At 42.7% G+C, this 25,058-nt stretch overlaps 1 protein-coding gene across 1 annotated transcript; it reads left to right on the forward strand.

The window, feature by feature from the left end:
* Positions 1-14,442: 14,442 nt before the first annotated feature.
* On the forward strand, positions 14,443-24,505 carry PRELID3B (PRELI domain containing 3B). Its single transcript, XM_043479547.1, has 6 exons — positions 14,443-14,621; positions 18,789-18,957; positions 20,086-20,175; positions 20,732-20,802; positions 20,915-21,017; positions 22,503-24,505. The coding sequence occupies exons 1-6, from the start codon at positions 14,590-14,592 to the stop codon at positions 22,620-22,622; spliced, it is 585 nt and encodes a 194-aa protein (XP_043335482.1). The 5' UTR covers positions 14,443-14,589; the 3' UTR covers positions 22,623-24,505.
* Positions 24,506-25,058: the final 553 nt, after the last annotated feature.

Below are 25,058 nucleotides of genomic sequence, written 5' to 3' on the forward strand. Positions count from 1 at the left end.
TTTTCTCTAAGCACTGATCTTGGTATGCAGGATATTATCACTATATTTTCTAAATTGTCTTTTATTGAGTTCTTGATTTTCCCATTGTCCCAGTTGTTCTTTAGGAGATTATTTTAAAATATCAAAGTAATTTACAATTTTGTTTTTTTATTCTTAGGGCTTCTAATTTTAAGTTTTAGTTGTATTTTGGTTAGAATGTAGCCTATAAAACCTCTTGGTGAATTTTATTCATTTAATTTTATGTAAACCACCAAGAGGTAATATTGATAAGTGTTCTTTGAGTAATTCTTTAAAGAATCATATCTTATTTATATATGACAGAATTTTTCCTACTTGTGATAGTTTTGGTTGTAAGGAATTTGATTCCTCCCTGTAACTGAATTTTTGTTTCTACATGAAATTCTTACACTTTTTGCTTTGTGTGTTTTGTTGCTATGTTAGTTGGTGCATATGAATTCACAATAATTATACCTTTAAATATGTACTATGTTTATCTTTGTATAACCACCCATTTATTTCACTTAATATATCTTATCTTAAATTATTTGAAATTATTATTCTAAACTTTACTGTACTTATTATCACTGCTATATCTTTGCAGACACTTTTAATTTTAGGTTGTCTGCATTATTTTTTATATGTATGCTATTTGTGAGCAGGACAATGCCAAACTACTTTTTAGAATTCCTTCCAAGCATCTTTGCCTTTTAGTGAGGGTTCCACTTGATGTTTTTCTTTTTCTTTTAGCTTCATTCTTTTTTCTTCTAGAAAAGTTTTAAAATCTTTAATTGAATTTGATTCATCTGAGTGATCATTTTCATAGCTAATATTTTTCTTTGTTTTAAGCCCCCACTTGATAAACATTTTGAAGGAACTGAAGGAGAGCACATCCCTAGTGTTCCTTATATCATTTCAAAAGAGCACTGCATTGACTAATGAAATGTAGGCATCTCCAAGTTTCTAAACTCCCCACCACCACAAGTAGCTCTCTTCTTGTACTGAGATCATGCTTTCTTAAATTCTATAATTGTTCATTTGTCTTCAAATGCTGATTCCTATTTCTTAGGTTTTGATTTTGAGATGTATTATTCTGGTCCAGTGGTTTTAGCTATCATCTTCAAATTTCAAATATGTCATTCAGGTTCCTTTCTATACCAAAAATATTGTATACAAACTTCATTTTACTTTCTTCTCAACTCTTCTACACAACAGTTTCCTTTTTTTGTTTTGAAATTTCAATATATAAACCGTAAAATGTTATTAATTCTGTTTCATGAAAAACTTTGAGAAAAAAATGTCTCAAAAGCCCATTCCTTCTTTTTTAATGAATGCTTTATGAAATATTCTTTCTTTAGTGGTCACTATTATTCTTGTTCCAATTATAGTAATATTGTTCACATGGACCATTAAAATACCACCTCCATTTTTTTCCCTAGTACTTTCCCACCTATTCTTATGGAAAATTTGTCCTGAGTAAATAATAAACACAATGTAAACTCTTCTCTTTATGGCACTAATTTTTTTAAATCTTCCACTTATCTGTAACAACTATAATAAATAGCAATATTAAATTAGCTCTTTTTCAAACCCAGTTTTGTAACTGGTGGTTTTGAGGCATTATTTATCTAATAGTTATGTATGTATGTGATAGAAAAATTGTGGGGAAAGGGACACAGAGGAAATAGAGTGTAACCAGGATAAAAAACCATAAGATTAACAAATAAGCATTACTCTGTATTAATATTAGAATTTCCAGCATCGGTGCACCCCCTACTGACTGAAGTTCAAATAAATTTATTTTAAAATATCATTTAGTGCATGTCATAAAAATAAATCAATAGAGTTACTTAGGAAGAGTTTATCAATTCTCTTCCTAAGAAATTTTGCTGTATCTTCACTGTTGGTAGAGTAACACCACGACTCAATAACATGGATCTCAAAGTCACTCATCATCTGAAAGAAATTTATTTATAAACTAACAGACATTTATTAAGCACCTAATAGGAACTTGGGAGGACAGAAAGATGACTAACATAAAAAAAGAAAAAACACTGGAAAGAAAAAGATGACCAACACGGAATCCCTACATCTTAAATTCTCGCAGGTAAGAGAATACTGGAGTGAGTTGTCATTTCCTTCTCCAGGGGAATCTTCCTGACCCAGGGACTGAACTCAGGTCTTCTGCATTATAGGCAGATTCTTTACCACCTGAGCCACCAGGGAAATGCACGAGAGAGACAGGCAACTGCATAAGAGCTTCTGAGCCTCACCCCTTCCTACCCCTCCACATGCCCCATGTTCGCCAGGGCAGAGCACGTGGCAGTCTCAAATTAGCCATGCACTGAATTCTCACACACCCCTGACACCAGCCAAGCTCTTTTTCCTCCCTGGAATTCCACCCCCTCTTCTTCCTTCCCCTTGGAAAGCTTGTGCTCTTTCCCAATCCAACCAGGGAATAATTGTATGAACATTTAAGTTTTTCCAAATTTACATTACCACAAATAATTCTGTGATCCAGATCTTTGTGCAGTCTTGGAATATTTCATCACAATAGATTCCTGCATTAGGAATCACAAAGAACAAAGAAGAATGTTTAAGTCTCTGAAGAGATGTTGCCAAATTGCTCTCCAGAGAGACTGTACCAATTTATACATTCAACAGAAGCAGCTAAAAGTGCCTATTTTGCTTCACACTCATCACCTCTGAATAAGAGCTATATTTTCATCGTTGTTCATTTCATAGGCAAAATAATAATAATAAAGTTGTATACTGTCTTGGTTTCTATTTCTTTGATCACCAGTACAATTGAGCATTTTTTCACATCTTGTCACTATTTTTTCTTTTTCTACCAATTGTCTGTTTGTGGTGTTTTTATTTTCCGAAAGATTTTAGTGGAGCTTTAATAGCTTATGTGAGTTTTTTTGCATATTAAGAAAATTAATACTTAACCCACCATATTTGTAGTAAATATTTCCATACAATATTTTCCTTTCAGTTTCGTTTTTCATAATTTCTACTTTTGTGAGTCTGTGCTATTTGTGAAGTTGAATAATTAGATTTTTAACATTTATCTCTTTAGTTAATTAAGAACTGATTTAAGTGTATAGCGTGAGATAATTTAACTTATTTTTCTGAATACTTGATTAACTGTCCCAGCACCATTTATGTACTAAGCTGTCCTTTCCCCTTGGGTTTGAAATGCTGATTTTAATCAAATGCTAGGACTTGACAGCGGTCCAGTGGTTAGGACTCCATGCTTCTACTGCAAGGGGCACGGGTTCAATCCCTGAATCCCTGGTCAAGGAATTAAGATCTCACAAGCCACAGAGTTCAGCAAAAAAAAAAAGAAAAGAAACCAAATGTTAAAATATCATATATACTAAGGTTAACTTCAAAGCTCTCCATTACTTCCCACCCATTTTTGCCCAGTATCATGCTGTTTTGGCTACTGTAACTAGATAATACGTTGTAATACCTGATACATCAAATTTTCCTGTTTGTATTTTCAAAATTTTCTTGGCAATTCTCAACTCTTTCTTCTTCCAAATGAGCATTAGAATCACTCTGTCAGGTTTCAAAAGCTTCCTGTTGGGCTTTTGATTGGAATTTCATTAAACTAATTTGGGGAGAATTGACCATATCAAAACATTCAATCTTCCTGCCCAGAAGCATGGTAGCTCTTCCTCTATTCAAGTTTCCTATTATATTCTTCTGAAAAACTTCATGATTCTCTCTATATAAATCCTACACATCTCATTAGGATTTCTTCCTAGGTATTTCATATTTGGTGTTATTTTGAATGGAAATTTTTCATTATTGCTTATAAGTAATCATTACTGGTATGAAAGAAAGCTATTGATTTTTCTATTTTTTTATTAGTTGTAAGTTAAATGTAAATAATTTCATTTTATCTTTTCAAATAAATCACAGTTACCTAAAGTATAATTTTAGGGGACCTACAACCAATTCTATGTGCTGGTTAACACTGTTAAAAATGTAAACATCTGTATATATTTGTGCTGAGCACTGGGTCGGCTGATGAGAATAACTAAAGCTATGTGAGGATTTTGTCTTATTCAGAGTTAGTCAATAAAGAAATGAGAAATCACTGAAATGACTTCTTACAGCAGGCTTTTTCTACATTATTCTTTAGTGAACAGACACATCAGGAAAGGAAGAATCCTGGACATGCCAATATGGTCTTATTCAAGTGCATTCCAAAGATTCTCAACACAGGGGCTCTGCTGCCTCTGTTTCCCCATCTGTTAGGTGTCTGGTGCATCTATAAGGAAGGTCTATGTAAATGTAAGATTCCATCATGATATATCAGTCTGCAGGTGCCCATAAACATTTTAATCTTGTTTAACGTCAAGACACAATCCGTAAAAGGGCATGTTTTGCTGGAGTTGATGGTTCCGTCCTGCACCCCACCCAGCCCTTCAGAAACTGTCTGACTTTCCTTTCTTCCCTGGTGGTTACAGTATGTGCATTTGTCAGACATTTCTTTGATGAAAAATGGAAGTGGATGGAGTTGAGTAGGTTTTGGTGCAGTTTGACATTAAACTACCTCACAGCACATGAGTAAAGTAATTCGCAGGGGCCGGTTGATTATTTTCTAATCAATCATTTGGGCACTTTTTCTACGTGGGCTGGCACTGACTTAATAAGGACACGTGACTCAGCATTTTTCACCAACAGCTGTTCTCAAACGACAACAGACTGGGCTCCAGGCACATCCGTCCCTCCAGGCCTGCTCTCAGCATTGCCCCTGCTCCTGCCTGCTCCAGCCTCCAAGACCGTGCTCCCCCAACTGACCCATCATAGAGCACTGGGGAGCACTGCTCAGACTCAGGCACCTGCTGGTTCTCTCCCAGTTCCCTTGTGTTCTTTCTAGCTTTCTGCCTTCATCCTGTGCCTTGCAAGTTCCAAATTCTTGTAACTACCCAACTTCATAAAGCTGTCAACACTAGTTCTGACATCCATTAATACAAGGGACTTCCCTGGTGGCTCAGAGAGTAAAGCGTCTGGCTGCAATGTGGGAGACCCAAGTTCAATCCCCTGGAAGGAAATGGCAACCCACTCCAGTACTCTTGCCTGAAAAATTCCAAGGACGGGGGAGACATTAATACATGTGGCATAGTGTCACCAAGGCAAGGGCTTGGCTTGCTCTCCATTCATTCTTCTATTCATTCAACTGACGCTTATTCAGCAGCTACTATATGCCTAGCACTGTGCTAGGTCTTGGGCAGGCACTGGGGACTTGGGTGTGAACAAGACAGACCACCTCTCTGGACTGTTCCCTCTGCCCAAGTGGGTCCCTTGAAACTAAGAAGATCAAAACCCTGGTTCTTATAGGCTGCCAAGTCCCTCTGAGCCTAAATGCTGAGGTCTGGTTTGCCTCATAATCTAGAATACTATGAGTTTATCCTCCATAGAAAGACCTCTTGGCAAATTTCCCACATCATGCTGGAGCATCCAGATGTGAATAGACCCGTTTTCTCAGTGGAGAAGCTCACATGAAGATAGGAAGGATACACTGTTTTGTTTTGTTTGGGAGGAGGTGTGAGAACACAGTGGGGGAAGGGAAGCTGACATCTCCGCGTACTGTCTCTTCCTAGGGGGTTTCCAACCTGATGCCTGGGGCAGCAGGCTGAGCCCACACACTACCAGGGGGGATGACCACCCAGTATCCTGGTTTCCATCTTGGATGCCAATAATCCAGCTTTGTTTTCCTTTCATTAACCGATTGAATCACCTAGTTTGGGGATCGTGTCAACATGAAAGCAACTGACTCCCACAGGTACCTGTTGTTAGTATTCCCAACTCAGGGCCTTGGAAAAGAATCATCAAATACTCCTCCTGGACCCATATTCCAGAACCTGCTACCCACATGCTGTGAAGCACCTCAGTGTGGCCCACAGTATTATGTGGTCCTTCTGTGCTAGGGAGTTGAGTCTCGATGATAAAGTTATGTATTTTTTGCAAAAGACCCAGGGACTTCCCTAGAGGTCCAGTGGTTAAGAATCCAACTTGCAATGCAGGGGATGCAGGTTCAATCCCTGGTCAGGGAACCCAGATCCCACATGCTATAGAGCTACTGAGCCTGCACACCACAACTAGACAGTCCATGTGCCACAACAAAAGATGCCACATGACATAACGAAGATCTCATATGCCACAACTAGAACCCAACACAGTCAAATAAACAAATCTTAAAAAAAAAAAAAGATCCACATCAGTCATTTCAAGATGTTTCATGACAATCCACTGAATTTCCTCCCATATTTTTGCGCTTGTTTTTCACACAATTTCTTGAACATACATAAGATGTCACCTTTCTGCAGAAGGGACCTCTTAGGAAGACCGTAAGAGCTGGATCTACCCAAAATTCTGTGAATAGAATCCAGCCAATATTTATTGGACTTCCACTTATGTTCAGAACTTTATGACACACCCACCTCCTCACCAAATGAACAGTAGTAACCAAGCAAGTCAGATTCTGTGATTTCACACCACCCAGCTCTGGGTGGCTGATCTTGCCACCTCCGACCTGGGAAACAAGGCAAGTGTGTTGCACAAGTTTTGTATTGAGTTGCCCCCTTGCCCTGCTCCCTTGGTCCCCACAACACAATCCAGTGATGAGAGGACAAGGCTGGCCAGTGGAAGGCACGTGTGATGAAAAAGGCACTGCCAACTCTTTTCTGGCTGTAAAGCAGGGAGAAGTCCCTACTTCTTTTCTTTACAAGATGTCACACTGACCAATGAGAGGTTGTATGGGATGGCTCAGAGCTGCCTTGAAGAAAGACAAGGTATTTATTCAACCTAGAATTCTGCCCAAACACTCATTACTGAGTGGGTTGGACCCCAAGGGGTTGAAAGAGGTGCCAGCTTGAGCCTTTGAAACTGTAGTCAGCTGGATCTCTTTCAGGAAGAGTATCAGGGCAGTAATTGCTTGCTCCCTCGGTGTTCACGCTGTCAACTACTGAAATGTTAGATCCAAAAGGTCATCGAGATAAAGTCAAGAGAGAATAGGCCACACAAAAAGAAGCTCTCTGAATCCATCCTGGGGCCAGTATGTGGCTGCATTTGTAATTCCGTTTCCAAGGTCCCCTGTGGATGAGGAAAGGGAGTCCTGAACAAGGACCCTCTGCTTCTGACTTGGTTGGTCCATATGCCTCCAGCAAAGGTGAAGTGATGTGTTAGTCATTCAGTGGTGTCCGACTCTTTGCAACCCCATGGACTGTGGCCTGCCAGGCTCCTCTGTCCTTGGAATTCTCCATGCAAGAATACTGGAGTGGATCGCCATTCCCTTCCCAACCCAAGGATCAAACTCAGGTCTTCCATGTTGCAGGGGAATTCTTTACTGTCTGAGCCACCAGGGAAGCCCATCAGCAAAGATGAAGAATTAATTTGCCTCCAGCAAAATGGAAGAGACTGCCAAGGTCAACAGCCAGCAAAGAAAACACTCAGTCCTCTTTTTATTTTTTTTTTAATTGAGGTATAGCTGACCCCTCTTTTGTAAATCTAGTGACTCTTCTCACTAAGAGGTTGGGTCTCAGTGCAGACTGTCACCCTTCCCACACACACCCTTTAAAAATATATATATTTATTTATTTATTTTTGGCTGCACTGGGTCTTCATTGCTTCTCACTGGCTTTCTCTAGTTGTGGCGAGCATGGGCTACTCTCTAGTTGCGGTGCTCAGGCTCCTCATTGCAGCAGCTTCTCTTGCTGCAGAGTTTGGGCTCTAGGGCACGCAGGCTCAGTAGCTGTGGCACATGGCCTTAGTTGCTCTGCAGCATTTGAGATCTTCCTGAAGCAGGGATCAAACCAGTGTCCCCTGTACTGGCAGGCAGGTTCTTAACCACTGGACCACCAGGGAAATCCCACCCCCTCTCTCTTGATGGCACAGAGCTGAGTTATGTTGGCCATGGTCTTGCCATGTTGACCATGATCACCAAACAGCAGGTCATGATCTGGGTGACTTCAAATAAAAATGTCCTTTATAAGAGACAAGAAAAATGGATAACAGCCCCTGCCTACATGGAGGTAGACCCTGCTATGAACCTTCTCTGGTCTTCAGACCCTTGGCAATCCATTAGGGCACCTCCTTCCACCTCTCCATCTCCTGATATGGTCACAGGAACCAAACAAAGTCCATTAAATGACCATGAAAAAAGGGTTGCTATAACTGTTCATCTCAGAGACATATATGATGGTGACATTTTTATTATCGCAGGAAGGATTTCTGGCCAGGTTTATATGTCTTTGTGTGAGAGTGTTTGTAAGGGAGTCTTTTCAGAGTTAAAGCTTTCAGCATAGAAAGAGAGTGAAGCTAATTTCGTCATCGACTGCCCAGTTATAGGAAGATGGCTCATAAGATAAATTGATTTGGCTTGAAGAAATTATCCTTAATTTCTCAGGATGAGGAATTACTGGAATAGTCAAAGTCCTCCCAGGAGAAGGGATTCATTTCTTATGATAGGAACTTAGGGATAACTTGGTTAGGTACTTAGGTAAACAGAGAGCGGGGGGCAGGGGGGTGGGGGAATCATATAGACAGGAAGCTCTGGACAATGAACCAAAATCTGCAATCACTAATGGGAGCAAAGTTGAATTGGACTCAAGATACTTGTTGAATGAAAAGTAATGACAGATTCCTGAGATGAGGAGGTGCCCTGTGTAGAGTCAAGCAGGTGGTCTCTGGGGTCCCCACAGGCCTCTGGGTCCCTCCCACTTTCTGGTCTCTCCTTCCTGGCCAGTGAAATCCCCAGGGAGCAGAGGCCATGAGATGGTGAAGTCCTGGGCTTGTTGTGCAGCTTGCTTCTCTCCCGCTTATCCCCTGGCCACGTAGACCCTTCCTCTCCATTTGTAAAGGTTGTGGAAAGGTGAGAGGATGGCCTAGACACGCCTCAAATCCCTTCCCTTCCTTCCACCTCTGCTCCTGCTCTTTCTCATCCAAAGTATTGAATGCTTCTACATTTTCCTCCTAAACCATCTCCCTGAGTGACACCGAGAAGTCTCAGCTCTTGAGGTTTAAGGAAGCCCTCATTCTCAGCATCCATCTGGTATCCAGTCAACCCACTGAGTCCACTTACAACCAACACCAATGCTTCATAGTAAAGAATGTACAGCAAAAAAAGTGTGGCTAGGACTTCATCCTGGAAAATGAGACATACACACACAGGCACATGTATACATATGCATATATCAAGTGATACATATATATTTAAGACATGTTTATATATTGTATGAGACACAGCCATGCATGATTTAGGTTAAAATTGTAACTCTATGCAAATTTTTCTACATAAGATGAATCAAGGGCTGGTTTTTGTCATTTTCCCCACCAAACTGGAAAAAGTGCTACACAATATGTTTGAATTTCACAGCCCAATTACAGGGATGAAGATGTTTGCAGAAATATTCAAAGACTTGATTAGTTTTCCCATGGGTCCCTCCTACTCCTTAGCTATTCAAAGCATTGCCTTATGACACACTTTTACTTTAGGAACCATCTCTCATCAATTTTCTCTTCTCAGTTGTTAGCTGTCTTAATTCCACAGGAAGTCATCCACCGGTGGTTTCACATGTGATGGGGGAGGTCTTGAGGATCACCTACGCAAACCTGATAAAATCCTGCACCTTTCCTCAGAGTTGCCACTTGACTTTCCAGCCATGGGTGGTGCACTTTCAGCCATGGACAAGTACTGACAGACTAACCAGAAGACAGCTGGGCTTAACAGGGTTGAAGCTAGTGTTTTCAGAGGGTGCTAAGTTTCTAAGTGTTTGGCTCAGGAGCAAATCCATTCACATTTTGATGTGAACGTATGGCCACATTAAAGTAAGGACTTGAAAAATGAAGAGTTGGACAAGGAGGCCCTCTCGTCCCTCCAACACAGAGGTTGCTATGGACTGAATGTTTGTGCCCCATCCCTCCACCCCCCCAAAAAAAAATTCATGTTGAAATCCCAGTGTGCTGACATTAGAAGGTGGGGCCTCTAGAAGGTCCCCAAACGAATGAGATTGATACAAAAGAGGCACGAGAGAGCCCCCTTGCCCCAGTATATGCCAAGAGGCTCCAACAAGAACTCAACAACCCAACCTTGCAGGCATCCTGATCTTAGACTTCCATGGAGCCTCCAGAGCTGTGAGAAATACATTTCTGTGGTTTATACGCCAAGCAGCCTATGGTATTTTGTTATATCAGCCTGAACTAACATACACCACCTGTGCTTTACATTGCAGTTGTGGACACACACACACACACACACACACACACACACAGTGATCGTAAGGCCTATATTAAATGCCCAACAGCACAGAAGAAGAAACAAAGCATCGGGCGGTGCAGGGGAGAGGCAGCCGGGGTGTGGACAGGGAGCATTTGCAGCCTCAAGACGGGAGCAAAACTCTTTAGAGGAAATAAGGGGAAAGTGGTTTCTGGGCAGAGAACACCATGTACAGAGTTCAAGGGTGTGGCCCCTGTGGCCTGTTGAGGGACAGCTAGTAATTGCTGTGGGGCTCAGGCGACCTGGCGGCTGGAAGGACACAGATGGATGGAGTCCAGGGAGGTAGACTAAGAGTCTGTTAGATGCAGCTCAGCATTTCTACATTGGGACACTATGGCACTTTTTAGATGTGGGGGAGGGGGAGGGGACTGTCTCTGTCCTGTGTCCTGTGTCCTGCAGGGTGTTAACAGCATCCCAGATGCCAGGAGCACCCCTCTCCCTCGCTGTAACAACCGAAAAGGTCTCCAGACATTGTCACGTGTCTCCTGGAGAAACTCGCCCCTGATCATGAACCGCTGCTGTAGCATCAGCTCCATGAGTGCAGGGAAGACCTAGAATAGGTGACCTGTGGCTATTCATTGAATAAAGAAATGAAAGGAGCAGAGGCAAAAAGGTTGGGAAGAAAATGTTCTCTGAATGCAGAGAAATAAAGAGTATTAATGAGATTATCATGGTGCTAGTGCTAAGGAATCCGCCTGCCAATGCAGGAGATATAGAGAAGCAGGTTCGATCCCTGGGTTGGGCAGATCCCCTGGAGGAAGGCATGGCAATCCAATTCAGTACTCTTGCCTGGAAAATCCCATGGCTAGAGGAGCCTGGCAGGCTACAGTCCATGGGTCACAAAGAGTCAGACATGACTGAAGCGATTTAGCACAGCACACACGCAATGAGATGACAAGTCATTTTCAAGAGGAGGGGACACAAGTTGAAGAAGCTCTCAGTAAATTCACAAACATCATGGCTGAGAGGGTCAGAGGTCAAGGTGGGTTTGGAGTTTGAAGAGAACGGGTGAGAGTTGAAGAGCAGTTAAGAAGTTAAGGGGACTTTCCTGCCTTCCAGTGGTGGGGACTTTGCCATCCAGCGCAGGGGCTACAGGTTTGATCACTGGTTGGGGAGCTAAGATCCCATGTGCCTCTGGGCAGAACAACCTATATGTAAAACAGAAACAATGTTGTAACAAATTCAATAAAGACTTAAAATGGCCCACATCAAAAAAAGGATCTTTTTTTTAAAAAGCAGCTTGGAAACTGACCCCAATGTGAGACACACCCATGCCTAGACTCTGTGAAAGATGGTGGAAAGCCCACAGACTTACTGTTTGGCTTTAATAGTTACCTGTTGCATGAAAACCAGGAGAAAAAAGAAAACAATTTTCCAGTGATGGTAGTTACATAAAGTTTCATTTAAAGTGTATTTGTAAGAATGCTGATATAAGAAACTTAATAATGGAACAGATGGTATGAAGACAGGGCACGTTGTGAAGATGGCATGAGAATGATTGAAGTTTGGGCATAAAAGGCGCTGGCGCCCAGCTGAAGTTGGGGCACGTGACTCCACCCACCTCCTACCAGGCCTGTCTCTGAGCCCTACAAAAGAACGAAGGGGGCTCTGCTGCCACCAGGGTTGGCTGCTGGCTGCCTCACTTCCCAGCCCCTGATCTGAGCCCAGGATAACAAGGCTTCACCCACCATCTCACAAGAAGAGCCATCTGCACAACCACAGGCCTCTGTTCTGAACACCTAAGCCCTCCACCCCCAGTTTAAATGTCCTCTACTTTTTAAAGAAATTATTGAAATATAACTGATTTACAATATTGTGTTAGTTTCTGACGTGCAGCAGGGTTTCAGATTTTTTTCCATTATAGTTTATTATAAGAGATTGACTATAGTTCCTATGCTATACGAAAGCATCTTGTTGTTGATCTTCTAATTATTTTCTGGCTTGTGTTTTGGCTCAGCCAGGTGTGAAGTTTCTGGTTTACAGGAATCCCCCACCCCACCCCAGGCACAGGGAAGGGCATGAGGCTCTGGGCATTGTGTCACTCCAGTAATTAAGTGCCATAAAAGCCAGTCACCTACTTAACCTCAAGTCAAATTAATGACCTGCTAATGACCTCCCTGTTTCTGTGAGAGGCACGGTAAGTGACACAAGGCTTTCTCGTTGTTCGGTCACTGTAACATGTCCAACTCTTTGTGACCCCATGGACTGCAGCACACCAGGCTCCTCTGTCCACTCTCTCCAGAGTTGGGTCAAATTCATCATGTCCATTGAGTCTATTTCCTCTGTGTGTTTCTGAGAGAGTCTCCAGCAGATAACCTATGTAAAGGTCCAGCTCTCCAAGCCGAAGTACAAGGCAGTGTTACTTCCACACAGAAGAGATGCTTGGACCTAGACTTCTAGTCTTCCTTTCGCACTCCCACCCCCATCACTCCAGCTTTAGTGAGTAAAATCGATAGACTGATAGAGGGATAGGAGGGTAGGCATCATTTAATTTTCATGACTCAAAAAAACAGAAATCTTTGAACTAAGGGGTAGAATAACCTTCTCTAAAATAAACAGAATAGGGATCCTGGATGGTGAAAAGCTTCAGGGACCTCCAGGAATAGCAGAGACAGGCTGTTCTGTGCTGATGGGTCCCAAACCAGTATTTTAAACACCCAGCGACATTAACTTTGCATCTTAATGGAGGCTGAGGCACTCTCAGCAGCCGATAATGCATTACCTCCCCAAGACTTCCCTCTAAGTACTGTAGGTTTTGTTTTTAAAGTCCTGGGTACCACAAATTACACTTAGCAACTACCCAACCATATTATTTCCTTCCTGTCTAATGTAATTTTTCTGTTTCTTTATATAAAGGACCTAGGCTATTTTAAAAAATTATCCTCACTCCTAAATTAACCTGACTTTTGTTTTTAACAATCGAAAGAGCTAAGAACAAGAATGAGGCAGTGCTTCTAACTAGCTTCTAAGAAACTGGATGTAAAAATTTTCCTACAGAGCCATCATTTAAAACGGCAAATTGTTCTATTAGGGGGTACAGGTTGTGGAGTGTGGTGGGGACCAGGAAGAGAGGACAAGTCACTTAAGGAGGCTCCTCTGTGGATGAAACCGCATGGCATTCCTTCCCACCAACTCATGTCTTACTCAATCATTTATACAACAGACAATGATTATGTAAGTGCAGGGGGATTGCTGGACAAGTCTGGCAAGGCCCTCCCCATTAGGAGCTCACAGTCTAGTGGAAGCCAAACAGGTAAACTAGACGATTCCAGTAATTCATTCATTCCACGAAGAATTTTCATTTTTTAATAAATAACCATTGAGTCTTTATCGAGAATCATTATTGAGCAAGACAGGTAAGATCCTTGCACTCAAGGGCGTATGTTTGCGTGGAAGTTAAACAAACAAGATGATCTCAAAGAGTCAGAAGTGCTAAGAAAAATGCAACAGGCTATGTGACGGAGGATCTAAGGTTAGAGGAACTGCCAAGCTGATGAAGGAAGGTGATGAAGTATAAGGGCTCTCTGGGCGGGAGAATGGGGGTGACACTTGAGCTGAGCTCCATCCTTTAAGCCAGGGCCAGGAGGCTTTCCATCTCTTCCATGAGCACCCGTGTTTCCTAATCTCCTAACCTAACACCCTCCTTTCACCGGGCACTAATTGTGCTGCCTGATGTTAGCGTCTCCGGGTCTACCTTGCGTATCTGCTCCCCGCCCAGGGGCAAAATCTCCGGAAGACAGGTGCAATGGGATAGGAGGCACGAGGAAGCTCTTAATAGGTCACCATGAACATTTGCTCAAACACACAGGCGCAGTCGGCGTAAGCGGCCAGACTGAACCAGTCAATAGGCCTCAGAACCCCAGGCAAGCACCGGCCGGGATGGAACGAGGAGAGGCAACCTGCCTACGCGCCGAAGAACCGGCCGGGCCGGGCCCGGCCCAACTCTGCCCAAACGTCCACGCTCCCGCCTACGCCCGTGAGAGGGCGGGCCTTGTACCGCGCCTGCGCAGTCCAGCGCTCGCGCCTGCGGCCCCGAGCACTGCTCTCGAACTGCGCCGGCGCGGTGCGCCGGGCGCTAAGGGGCGGGGCTCCGTTGCGCCGCGCGCAAGCCTGGGGCAAAACCCGGGCCGGGATAGGGCGTGGGACAGCGCGTCGGGACGTCCCTCGCGTTGGGCCCGACGGCGCGTGCGCACTGGGTGGCCGGCTGGGCGGCTGAGGGGCGGGGCGGGGGCAAGAGTGGCCTCTTTGCCTCATTTGTGCCCTAGCGCCGCCCGGACACCGTGCTGGCCGCCGACACCATGAAGATCTGGACTTCGGAGCACGTCTTTGAGTAAGTTTGGGGTGGGAGCAGGTCGGCGGGGGTCACGGGGCAACTGGGGGTAGGAGGGTAGGTTGGGCCCGGAGTCGCGGCGAGTCCCCGGCACCTCTCAGGAAGCTTCCGGGCGTCGGGCCTAGTGTGGGGAGCTGGGCCCGAGCGCCTAGGAGCCCGGGGTGTGGGGTCCAAGGTCACGACCCCGGGGACGCCCCAGGAATGGGCTCCCAGGGGACACGGCCGGATGGGAGGGGCCTGGGGACGGGACCCCTGCGGCCTTCCTCTGGGGGACGCCCCCTCGGGTGGCGGGGGCGGCGCCAAGCACGAGGTCCTTGACAGCCCCGAGGATCCGGGAGAAAGGCGTGGGCTGTCGAGATTCTGGTCGCCCCGCCACCTTCAGGTAGTTTCTTAACCTCGGAATGTGGATTTAGGGTGAACTCAGGCGACCAGGAAGTGGAACTTTTCCAGCAACTTCTTGCCTTGAGGAATTGCAATTTATGGCCTTGGAATTGGAGTCCAAGGTACATACAGCCCTGACCCTGGCAAGCTGTGTGACCTTGGGTTACCCATTTCCGTCGTCTGAGACATGGAAGATGACGGTGTTGTCAGGGCGTGCCACCACTGAGATGTCTTTGAGGCCATGTTCATTAACATCTGCTGGTTAGGGGGAAATGTTTGCTAAGGAAAAAGGTCTTAAACAAGTTGGATGTTGGGAATTAAATTCTTTGCTGCTTCCATGATTCATTGTACATTCCATGCCTTGAATCCCTGGTATTATTTTTGCCTGAACAAATTGTTGATCGATTATCTCATCACTCTTTATTGACTAATAATTTTTCTCTCACCGGTTTGAAATGCCACCTTCATCCTAAAACACTGCTGTGATTTGTATTTTAATCCATTTCTGAACTATCTGCCCTATTCCACTGATCTTGCTGTTGCTGCCACACTGTTTTAATTTTTATAGCTTGGTAGTATGTTTTAGCATAACCATTTGATTTAAAAACAAAAACAAAACAACGTTTCTGAAAGCAGTGTTAAAACAGGTTGTAGACTTTCTACATTCTCATCGAATCAGACACATGCAGGAGTTTGCTGGATCCCAGAAAGCAGAGAATGTTAGAATCAACGGGAAGGTTTCTTTTCTCCCTAATGTTTACCATTTTTTAGGGGGGAGACCCTAAATTTGTAGTCTTTTTGATATTCTTTAACCAGGTCAAATTCTTCTATTCTGTTTGAGCCATTAGGATCGTGGGTGGTTTCTTCTTCGCAGCTTTCTTCTGGGTTTAAATGCTTAAGTTCTTTCCACTGTCTTGTAACTTTCTTCATTAACACTCTTCTCCCTAGGTTGTTCCCCACCCCTCCTCTCCACTCATTCTGCCCTTTTCTTTAATGTTTCCCTCTCTTTTTCCCCTTCAGTGTAAATGCTCAGTGAAATTCTGCTATTGGCCTTCTTGCATTTAGTCAGAGATTCTTAATTTTTCTCTTGTCACAGACTTCTCTGAAATTTGATGAAGACTCTGAGACTCTGCTCTCAGAACACAGACAGACTCACATAAATGCCCTGCATGTTCTGGGTGAGGCCCTGATTCTCCCCAGATAATCTGTACTTCTTGATCAAGGTCCCAGCTGATACATACGCATTTTCAGCAGCCAAATCTCTACCTAGGGTTCCAGCCTCTCTTGACCTTCAAATCCTTATTTTCAGGTTTCACCAATGTGTCTCTGCTCCAGTGTTCTGTGGGCTTTTCAAACTCAGCATTCCTGAAAATAAAGTTGTTTATCTCCACTCTCAAATTTTACACTTTCCCTGTGTTTCCCATCTTGAGGATGTTCCTAACTAACATCCAAGTCATCTTAGATGACTTTCTGTGTCTTTCCCGTCTTTGAGTTGCCAGACTTCCTTCTGAGGCCAAGCTTGTGGTTGGTATCTGGTTGAAGTCATTCATTGATTCTTACACCAAATATGAAAGCCCACTAGGCACCAGGCGCTGTTCTTTGGATCGATTCCACTTTGGTAAATAATCAAGACATCATTGCTGCCCCAGTGAACAGTGTTCCCACGTTTTATAGGTGAAAAAATTGGACAGTTCACCAAGCCAGCACCAGTTCCACTGATTGCCTGCCCTTTGGCACTGTCTTTGAATGTCTTGCAGTGTGAAGTCTTTCCACATGATTACATTAATTCATTTAAAATGAATTTCTGGAAGATTGTTAATTGTAATATACATCTTTTGTGATTTTTGAGCTAGACGTGTTTTATAAAGCTAAGTCACTGTCAGTGTTTCCAGGTTGGCCCAGAGAGGAGAGAAGTGCTGAATTACAAATAACATACAACCATCCTGAAACCTTGCAATTGCTAATTTTTTAGAGGAGGTGGGGAAGAGATAAGTTCCAGGAAGCCAGCTACCCAGAGTCTCTGACTAGATGGAGACAGGGAAGGGCTCACTCATCTGATTCTCATTTTAGACAGTTTCCTTGGTAACAGTCAGAGTGCTTGGCCCCTATCACTTCTTTTTGTGGGGACTATTTAGATTTGTGAAATAGCTTCGCTTGTATGCCTGCACTTAATGCTGAATAAGGCTTGAGATTAAAAATAGAATGGGATTCATTTCTTGAAGTCGCTCAGTCGTGTCCAACTCTTTGCGACCCCATGGCCTGTAGCCTACCAGGCTTCTCCGTCCATGGGATTTTTCCAGGCAAGAATATCTTCCCGATCCAGGGATTGAACCCGGGTCTCCCGCATTGTAGGCAGATGCTTACCATCTGAGCCACAAGGGAAATCATTTCTGTATAGTATTATAGCAAAAATGAAGGCATTAAGAGTAATGGTGGAGTTCAAGAGAGAGGAGACATATGTATGCCTATGGCTGATGTATGGCAGAAACCAGCACAATATTGTAAAGCAATTATCCTTCAATTAAAAGTAAATTTTTTTAAAAAAAGAAAAATTATATTGGTTGTCCAGGGTTTTGCAAAGCAAGTGGGATTGAGATTTTCCTTCTGTCCACAAAAAGTTATCAGGCTTAGTTCTCTGAAAAGTTGAAATAGATTAGTACCTACTTGTTTTGCTTTTAGGAAAATAAAAAGCCACGCTGTGTCGTTTATCAGTAAGTGTAGTTTGAAACACCATCTCCAGATCTTGTCTTTCCTTTCAGTGAAGACGTAGAATTAGTCACTTTTAATGCTCATTGTAATTAGTCAGAGACTCACTTGAAAGGGGTATCTTTTGTATTAGTATATTGTTCAGGTAAGCTGTGAAGAGAACAAACGCACATTATGTTGTAAATCACCCAAGTACATGTGTTTTTCCAGAAATAGCTGCTGCAAGTTCCATGATGCTGTTGCCATCTTAATCCTTCATAAGCAAAGGCTGATGAAGAGAGACTATTAGAAAATGGCACATTAGGAGTATCTTAAAAAAAGTGTATTGAATGACCTTTTCAAAACAGATGTCAGAACCACTCCTTGGAAGAAAGTAATGAATAAAAAGATTGGCTGGAGGGGTCACAATTACTTATTACATTATTAGAGGCAAGTACATGTTTAATATGAATCAGTGATTCTTAGAAACAAAATTTACATGTGAGAGGATACTGGTGAGTGGAAAATATGACTCAAGAAACTACTGGAGTGTTCTATAGGTTATTTTAACCTTTCAGGCATCAGCTGTGGCACATAACCTGTGTACTGAAGAAAAGACTGAAATCTGTACATGTTCATAATGTAGACTGCTGCTGCTGCTGCTGCTGCTAAGTCACTTCAGTTGTGTCCAACTCTGTGTGATCCCGTAGACGGCAGCCCCCCAGGCTCCCCAGTCCCTGGGATTCTCCAGGCAAGGACACTGGAGTGGGTTGCCATTTCCTTCTCCAATGTGTGAAAGTGAAAAGTGAAAGTGAAGTCGCTCAGTCGTGTCCAACTCTTAGCGACCCCATAGACCGCAGCCTACCACACTCCTCCATCCATGGGATTTTCCAGGCAAGAGTACTGGAGTGGGGTGCCATTGCCTTCTCCGAATGTAGACTGAGCCCCCCTGAAATCATCTTCCAGTCAACATTTCAGAAAATAATTTTCCCTAGGCAAATTAAGTAAACTTTAATTATAAAGAATAATTTGATGAGTTATATAAATGGTTTAATTTATATGCATGTTGTTAAAGGTTTGATTTTTGATTTGTGTCTGCAGCCATCCATGGGAAACCGTTACAACAGCTGCAATGCAGAAATACCCAAACCCTATGAATCCGAGTGTGGTTGGAGTTGATGTACTGGACAGACACATAGATCCCTCTGGAAAGTTGCACAGCCATAGACTTCTCAGCACAGAATGGGGACTGCCTTCCATTGTGAAGTCTGTAAGTGTGCCTTTGTTCCTGAAGCAATGTGACTGCTGTAGAGAAGTTTTCTGAACCACATTATAATTTCAGATAGGTTGTGGGAGCCGATTCTGAATGTCATTTTTGCATCAGTTCAAATTGTATTATAATAAACTTGAGTTATGAGTGTATAATGAATTGGAAATATTATTACAGTCTTCATGAAGTCACCTGATAAAACCTTCTGAAGGAAGCCAGCTACTGCTCTGTGATCTGAAAGTTTTATTCTGCTTTTCCTACTTTGCCAACAGCTAGAGCTATGGCAGCTGGGATTTGGTGCTGGTGGTTAGCAGGCAGCTGCTGGGGTCAGTGGTGCTGCGACGTTAAGTGAGGCATAATCTCAGTTTGCCATGGCCATGTTTGTTCCAAGATCTGGTGCTTCTGCCTGTACATTGGAAAATGTAATTCTATGCTCTTTCAAGGGAGCAGGTTTTAGGGAGCCATTCTATCATGATGGGAGAGAATCCTGGTATAAGTGGACCAAGTTATCTGTAGAAAGTCTCTTTATAGAAGGTGGGCCCACACAGAAAACGAAAGTACATGTTTTTCACCAGGAATGTGCTAATTGCTTCCTTTGTACAAACTACTGCCCTAGATAACATGGACAAAGAAGTGAGCAGGGTTGGGATGGGCTTGGGGTCAGAGCGTGGAAGCGCCCCTGGATGTGCTATGTTACCTTCGTCTTGAAGTGGCTGGTTTTCTGCCTGGAGAGCAGAGCCACCACATCATCCCCCTTGGGCTGCACCAGGGAAACCCTGACAGACACTCTGAAGCTCTCCTTTCTCTCCATCTATGTTTCCCGAATGTCAGGCTCACTGCTCCATGTCAACCTAGGCAGTTTCCACATCCTGCCTTGTCCTGCATATGTTCTCAGCTGACTGTCCTGCATATGTGGCTAAATTGTCTCTGCGGAGGGTTTTTGTGTCTGGGAGTCTCATCTTCTCCCTCAAATGGGCCTCCTTTCTGATCTTTGTCTCAATCCTTGTGTTTTTTATGAAAATACATTTTTGGTTCAAAATACTAACACATCTTTACCTTCAAATAAAATATTGATAACACTAGTTAAGAAATCCTCCTCTGATCACTAATTCCAGATGTTTTACTTAGATTATTGGTGCAGCAAGAACCAAAACATATGTGCAAGAACATTCTGTAGTGGATCCCGTAGAGAAAACAATGGAACTTAAATCTACAAATGTAAGTAACTAACCTGGCTTAGTTTTTTCTCTCTTGTGCTAGTGGTGGTGGTTTAGTCACTAAGTCATGTCCAACTCTTGTGACCCCATGGACTGTAGCCCGCCGGGCTCCTCTGTCCATGAGATTATCCAGGCAAGAATACTGGAGTGGGTTGCCATTTCCTTCTCCATTCCCTCCTGTAGTTGATATAAAAGTGGACATACACTCTTCAGCCTGGTCTAAGAAATTTGTACTCAAGATGCTGGACCGTCTCTGCCTGTTTGCAGCCTCAGTGCTCTAATGAGCCTGCCTGTTACTTTTAGGAGGTAGCACTCAATAAAATGAATTTGGAATCAGTGTATATTATTACTATTATGGTGCTTTTGTCAAATTTACTACTTTTTTAATAAAAAGTAAGCAATGAATATTGAAAACTTCTATTTACATAGTAATATCAAAGTGGTTTATATGCTGTTTTGCATATTTAGCTAGCAAGATTTTGGTTTGTGAGTTAATTTTGGAAATGTTTTTAATCTTGGTTCCCAACACTATTTGACTTCTTATTTTAATTCTGTAGATTTCATTTACAAATATGGTTTCAGTAGATGAGAGACTTATATACAAACCACATCCTCAAGACCCAGAAAAGTAAGTGAAAAGTATTTTAACAAGCTTATTTTACAATATATTTTAATTTTTCATAAGTATGAAAAATGAAAATTAGGTCATCCTGAAGCTGTGCAAATGTGTTTTGTTCTAGAACTATTTTGACTCAAGAAGCCATAATTACTGTGAAAGGAGTCAGTCTCGGCAGTTACCTTGAAGGGCTGATGGCAAGTACGATATCATCAAATGCTAATAAAGTAAGTAAGGCTGCTCTCACTTACTGTGGGGGGTGGGGTGCAGGCTTGTGGGATCTTAGTTCCCCAGGCCCCTGCAATGGAAGCACAGAGTCTTAACCACTGGGTCACCTGGGAAGTCCCTCCCCACTTGCTCTTCTTCCTGGGTCATTTCTTAGAAGAGCTGTCCTTGTGAGCTGCCTGAGCCACTGCAATGTGACGCCATGTGGGCTGTTACTGGGGTCTAGTGTGTCTGGGTTCACATCCCACCTATAACTCTGACCAGCCTTTCATCTTGGGCAGTCAACTAAGTGAGCCTTTGTCTGCCTCAGTTTCCTATCCGTGAAGTGAAGATTAATTACCCACCTTACAGGGTTGGGTGTGAAGAGTAAATGAGATATCATGGGAAATCTGTGGCTGGGGGCCCAGCACCTAGTGGGCAGGGGAAGGCGAAGATGTGTGTCACTGTTGAAAGTATAGATTCTCAGCCTGTTTCTCATTATCATCTCCCTTCACACCCAGATCCACTGTAGATATTTTCTCCTAACTATCCCCACCTTGAGAAATTATTTAATGCCAAACATTATGTCTGTAGATGCAGAGATACATGGGTCTGTGTTTGTGCCTTTTACATTAAAAGAATGAGATTTTTCCCCACTACCCCCCAACTAATTTTTGCCCCGTTGAGAACATATGATTTAATATAAAGTTTAGAGAAAGAGATGCCTAATACACTGTTTTATAACGTGTAATATCATTCAGCAGCCAAAAGATATTCATAGATGCCTTCTCTATGTCAGGCAGAGTGCTAGGCTAGACTGGGGACACAGCGGGGAGCAAAACAAACGTGGTGCCTGCCCCCGTGGAACTGAGAGGAAGGCGACATTAATCATACAACACGGCATTAGGAAAGGAAAAGTACAGACAGGTACGAGAGTGCTTCATGAGTGCTGAGTAAGTTGCGTTGCTGCTGAGTTCTGAGCGAGGGGTGGGTAGGCCGTGAGGGGTCTGCCAGGGAGCGGTCCAGGTGGCGCAGCTGCACATGCAGAAGGCCCGAGGCCAGAAGCAGTCGGGGCTCCTCGCTCTGTCCCTCAGGGCAGCGCAGAGCGCCAGGAGAGAGGGGTTGGAGAGGAAGTCAGACCAGAGCCTTCAGAGCCTCGGACAGGATTTTGCTGGAAAATATGGACATAAAAAGAGAAATGGAGTTTGACCTCACCATCAGAAGGGGGACCGTCCTAATCATAAAGTAAAACATCACTACCATTTAATTGTAGATTCTTTATAGAACATCTTTTGCAAACAAAATAAAAACCAGTTTTAGATCAAACCAGTTTCTCAAAGCATTTGATATTTGGTAAATAACATTAAAGAAGAAAGTACAAAGAGAAAAACTGTCCTGGTGAGGTTTAGTTTTGCTTGTCCTGCCCATTGTGACTTCCTGACGTGCTTTTCATGCATGCCTTTGCTCTCACTTGGTATCAGTAAACATACTGGATTTTTTTTTTTAAGGGCCGAGAAGCAATGGAGTGGGTAATACATAAATTAAATGCTGAAATTGAGGAACTGACAGCTTCAGCAAGAGGAAGCATACGGACACCAATGGCAGCAGCAGCATTTGTGGAGAAATGATAATGGAGGTTGATAGATGGCACCCAGTTCCCCAGGTCTCTACAAGCTGGCAGTATATTTATTTGTTATTTAAAAAAATACAACTCTATTTTAGGTAGACTTTTTTTTTTTAAATAAGCTGAAGAAAAGCTATGTGACTTGATCAAACAAAGAGGTGCAAGATTTCTAAATAAAAGGGATCAGCTGAAATTAGTATTGTCTGAAATGACTGATTTTGAGGATTCCAGTATTTATGCAAATTTTTAAGTTTTTTGAAAAGTGTGCTTGGAAATTGGTATTGGCTGATGAAACCTCCTTAAGGTAGAATTTTAAAGCTTTTCATGCATTGGAACTCTACCTGGCTTTGGACCAACCCCAGAACCAAGCAGAGCCCCTTCTGCGTACGCACGGCTGCCCTGCTGTGGTAAACTTGGAGAGCTTACATGAGGGAACTCACTTTTAAAGGAGAAACTGTCATTTTAAAAAGACATTAATTGTATGGAATAATTTACTCTGCTATAAACCACCATTAAAAATCACAATGCTTTAATTTCATACTCAATATTTTTTGGAGTAAAAATTATCACAAAAGTAATACATGACTCCAACAAAAAGTACATTTTATTGTGTTATGAAGAGTACCGTACTGATTGGCCAAAGTTTTGTAACTTAGTAAAGGTATTACCTTCCTTGGATTTGTACTTTATGATTTAGTATGCTGTATCGTGGGCTGGTTATGTTAACTGAAAAAATAAAGTCATTACCAGAATTTTGCAGCGCTCTAAACTTAAACAGAAGAACAGCTGTTCACATCTTTTAGCATTTCACATTTGCCTAACTTATAAATTGCCATGTGTCAAAATCATGGTTCTGTAATTGCTAAAGCATGATATGTCAGGTTATTTGAATATAATTACTTTGTGAAGTAATTATGACCACAAAACATCTTTGTTACATGAAGAGCTGTACATCATTTGAAATTACTCAAATGATGTCTTGATCTGAAGCATAAATCCCAGGGACTTAATGTTTTTAATAACACTGTGTCACTGCGGGGGATGGGGGTGGTGAAGAAGAAAAAAAGAATAAGAGGGTGAAAAAAAAAAGCATTGGCCTAAAGCACCCTGTGAACTGCTTTGCAACTTTTTTTTATAGGAAATCCTTGCCTTGGATGAACAGTCCAGTATGTGTATGTTGTAGCAGGCAATTAATTATCAACCACTAAATAAGAATATCTTTGATCCTTGGAATTGTCGCATACAGTGTATCATTATTAAAACGTGATGAGCTCTTGCTTTTATTTCACAGTACTTAATGCTATAAACTTCTAGTCAGGTTTCCTACAAAAGAAACCAGTTAATATAGGTACATAAACCACAAAAATCATCTACCAATTTAAAAATTAGTGTTTTTCTACTTAAAATACTATTTAGCTTGAGGGTTCTTAGGACATTTGTAAAAGCACATTAAAGCCAGTAAGGTTTTTTTTATTATTTTTATAACATTTTTTACAATTAAAATAACATTTCAACTAAACAAAACATTGCTAAATATTGATATTTAATAAATTGCCTTGTATAATTTCTGAAAATTATACTTGTTCTGGAAAGTGTCAGAATAGCCTAATGATAAAAAGATTTCTAAACAAAATGTTAACCTGACTTTTTTATTCTAATAATAATTCTAAAAATTTTCATTTTCCAGTGTAGTTACTTTTAGTAAAGTAGCTGGTAGTTAATGGCTTTTACCTATTAAAGTAAGCATTTGAGAGGACTGGAATACTGGTGTTCATGGGTTAGAATTAAGACTCTCAGACTCTGTAGCATATTTTTTAATATTAAAGGTGGACCTTATATGAATTAAGAAAAACCTACTTGTTAATAAAAACTTCCTTTTAACTATGATGTCTTTCCTGATTATAATTTCTTCCTAATAACTGCAAGGAGTAAAAGAAGTGTTTTATCCTTGTAAGAATTCACCTAATTGCCACGTGCTGGAGCCGGCTCAGCGCCCAAGGTTTAGATTCTAGATTGGACGTGCAGCGCCTCGGCCGTCCCTTCCTCGGATGTCCGGTCTGCTCTCCACGGCCGGACTCTGCTGCCCGGTGTGGTTACCCACCCTGGGCCGGCCTGAAACCCCAGAACTGTCGAGGGTCGGCTCGCTATGGTTAACTGTTAACGCGGGACGGTCGTGCTGGCGCGTCGTCAAGGTCGGGTCCAGGGGCGGGGTAGGGGTGGCGTGCCCATAACACCTGCCTCGACGCGGTTCAGAGTCCCGCGCTCCCGGAGCCACGCGGTCACGCCTCCCCTCTAGCCCCGCCGAGGCTACTACGGAAGCCCGCGGGGCACACCTGCGCTGGCAACTGCGGCACCGGTCGCGCTCCCCTATTGGCTGGCGGCGCTGGGAGCATTCTGCGACAAGGCGGTGAGGCCGCCCGGGAGGGCGGGGCGGGACAGG

Source organism: Cervus canadensis, chromosome 10 (genome assembly GCF_019320065.1).
Source record: "Cervus canadensis isolate Bull #8, Minnesota chromosome 10, ASM1932006v1, whole genome shotgun sequence".
Taxonomy (NCBI): Eukaryota; Metazoa; Chordata; class Mammalia; order Artiodactyla; family Cervidae; genus Cervus; species Cervus canadensis.